General features: G+C 66.3%; 1 protein-coding gene across 1 annotated transcript in view; it reads right to left on the bottom strand.

Annotated features, from left to right (window-relative positions):
* Positions 1 to 141: 141 nt before the first annotated feature.
* Positions 142 to 1,350, bottom strand: part of ZNF385C (zinc finger protein 385C) — an 11,098-nt gene continuing 9,889 nt past the window's right edge. The window contains exons 5-6 of the mRNA XM_009894436.1: positions 538 to 725; positions 142 to 318 (exon numbers count right to left, since the gene is read on the bottom strand). Coding sequence (XP_009892738.1) covers positions 142 to 318; positions 538 to 725 — 365 coding nt within the window. The remainder of the gene's footprint in view (positions 319 to 537; positions 726 to 1,350) is intronic.

Below are 1,350 nucleotides of genomic sequence, written 5' to 3'. Positions count from 1 at the left end.
CGTGCTTTCCTTCCCACCCATACAGACGCAAAACTCCTCTCAGCACTACAGCCCACCCTCCCCGGGGGGACCAGCTTAGATGTGACCCCGGGAGCAGAAGCTTTAAGAAAAGCAGCGCCTGTGCCTCCCTGCAGGAGACGGCTAACGTGGCAAACGAGGTCTCGGAGAGCAAACAGGGTGGGTAATTCGCAGGCAGACAGGTACCTTGAGAATACTCACTGCGAGGGCAGCGTTCTTCTGCAGCTTGTTATAGGGGCTGTACTTGGGCTTGGGCGGCTTCCCCGCCAGCCGGTCTTTGTGCCGCCGGCTGTTCATGTGCTGGGAGAGCAAAACAGCCCCATCACCCCGAGCCGGGACAGCGAGGGCAGACCCACGGCACGGCGGGGCTCGGGTCCACGGGGGACGCCCATCACCTCCGCACAGGGGACCGCCGGGTACCCCCTCCCCGAGCCCCCGGTGCCGGTGCAGAGGGGTCCGCGTGCCCGGTGTCCCCGCACCCCCCGGGGGAAAGGCACGCGCCAGGCCCGGCATCGTCACCTGTTTGAGCTGGGTCTCCGAGTTCACGTAGATCTCGCACACTTGGCAGTGAAACGCCTTGTTCTGGATGTTGATGCTGCCCTTGTTGCCGATCCGCTTGGACTTGTGCCCTGCCCGGGAGAGGAGCTTGCCGCGGCCTCGCCGCATCTGGGTGCTGTGACCCTCCAGCATCGACTTGTGCTTGGCGCCTGCGCGGCAGAGGGGACGCTCAGCAAACGCTCACTTCGCAAACAAACCCCGCGCCGTGCCGAGTGCCGCGGCAGCGGGAAGGGATGCCCTCCGAGCAACCCGCCCGACGGCGCTCTGCGTCCCCCCCTCCCGCGGGACCCTGGTGTCTCCCCCTCCCCGTGCCCGGCAGCACTCGCAGCTGGAGGGGACAGAGAGCTGCGCAGGAGTCCGGACTCTTGCCGGGGCTGCGGCAGCCCGTTCCCAAACCCTGCCAAGCTCTCGTGGCCAGCTGTGCTTCACAGCCGGACCAGAAATGCTCGGCTGCCCAGAGACCCCCCCCTTCTCTCTCCATGTGCCAGACCTTCGGAGAAACTGCTATTTTAAGCAGCCCGTCGCCTGTCCCCGGGCGTTAGCACAGTCTGCAGCGCGGGGCACGCGTCGCCCGCCGTGCTGCAGCATCTGAGCCGTGCCCAAGGTCAGCGAGGATCCGGCCGCAGCGCCAGGAATAGCTCGGCGGGGTTAGAGGAGGCGGGGAAGGAGGAACCCGAAATCCCGGCACACCTGGGGACAGGGCGCTCTGTCCTGACCTTGCCAGCGCGGGGACGGCAGGGGGGCGGTGGGCAAGTAATTTAAGCCACCACTTAT

This window comes from Charadrius vociferus, unplaced genomic scaffold (genome assembly GCF_000708025.1).
Source record: "Charadrius vociferus isolate BGI_N301 unplaced genomic scaffold, ASM70802v2 scaffold1551, whole genome shotgun sequence".
NCBI lineage: Eukaryota > Metazoa > Chordata > Aves > Charadriiformes > Charadriidae > Charadrius > Charadrius vociferus.
The sequence above is the reverse complement of the archived record's forward strand: the minus strand, read 5'-3'. Positions and strand labels throughout refer to the sequence as shown.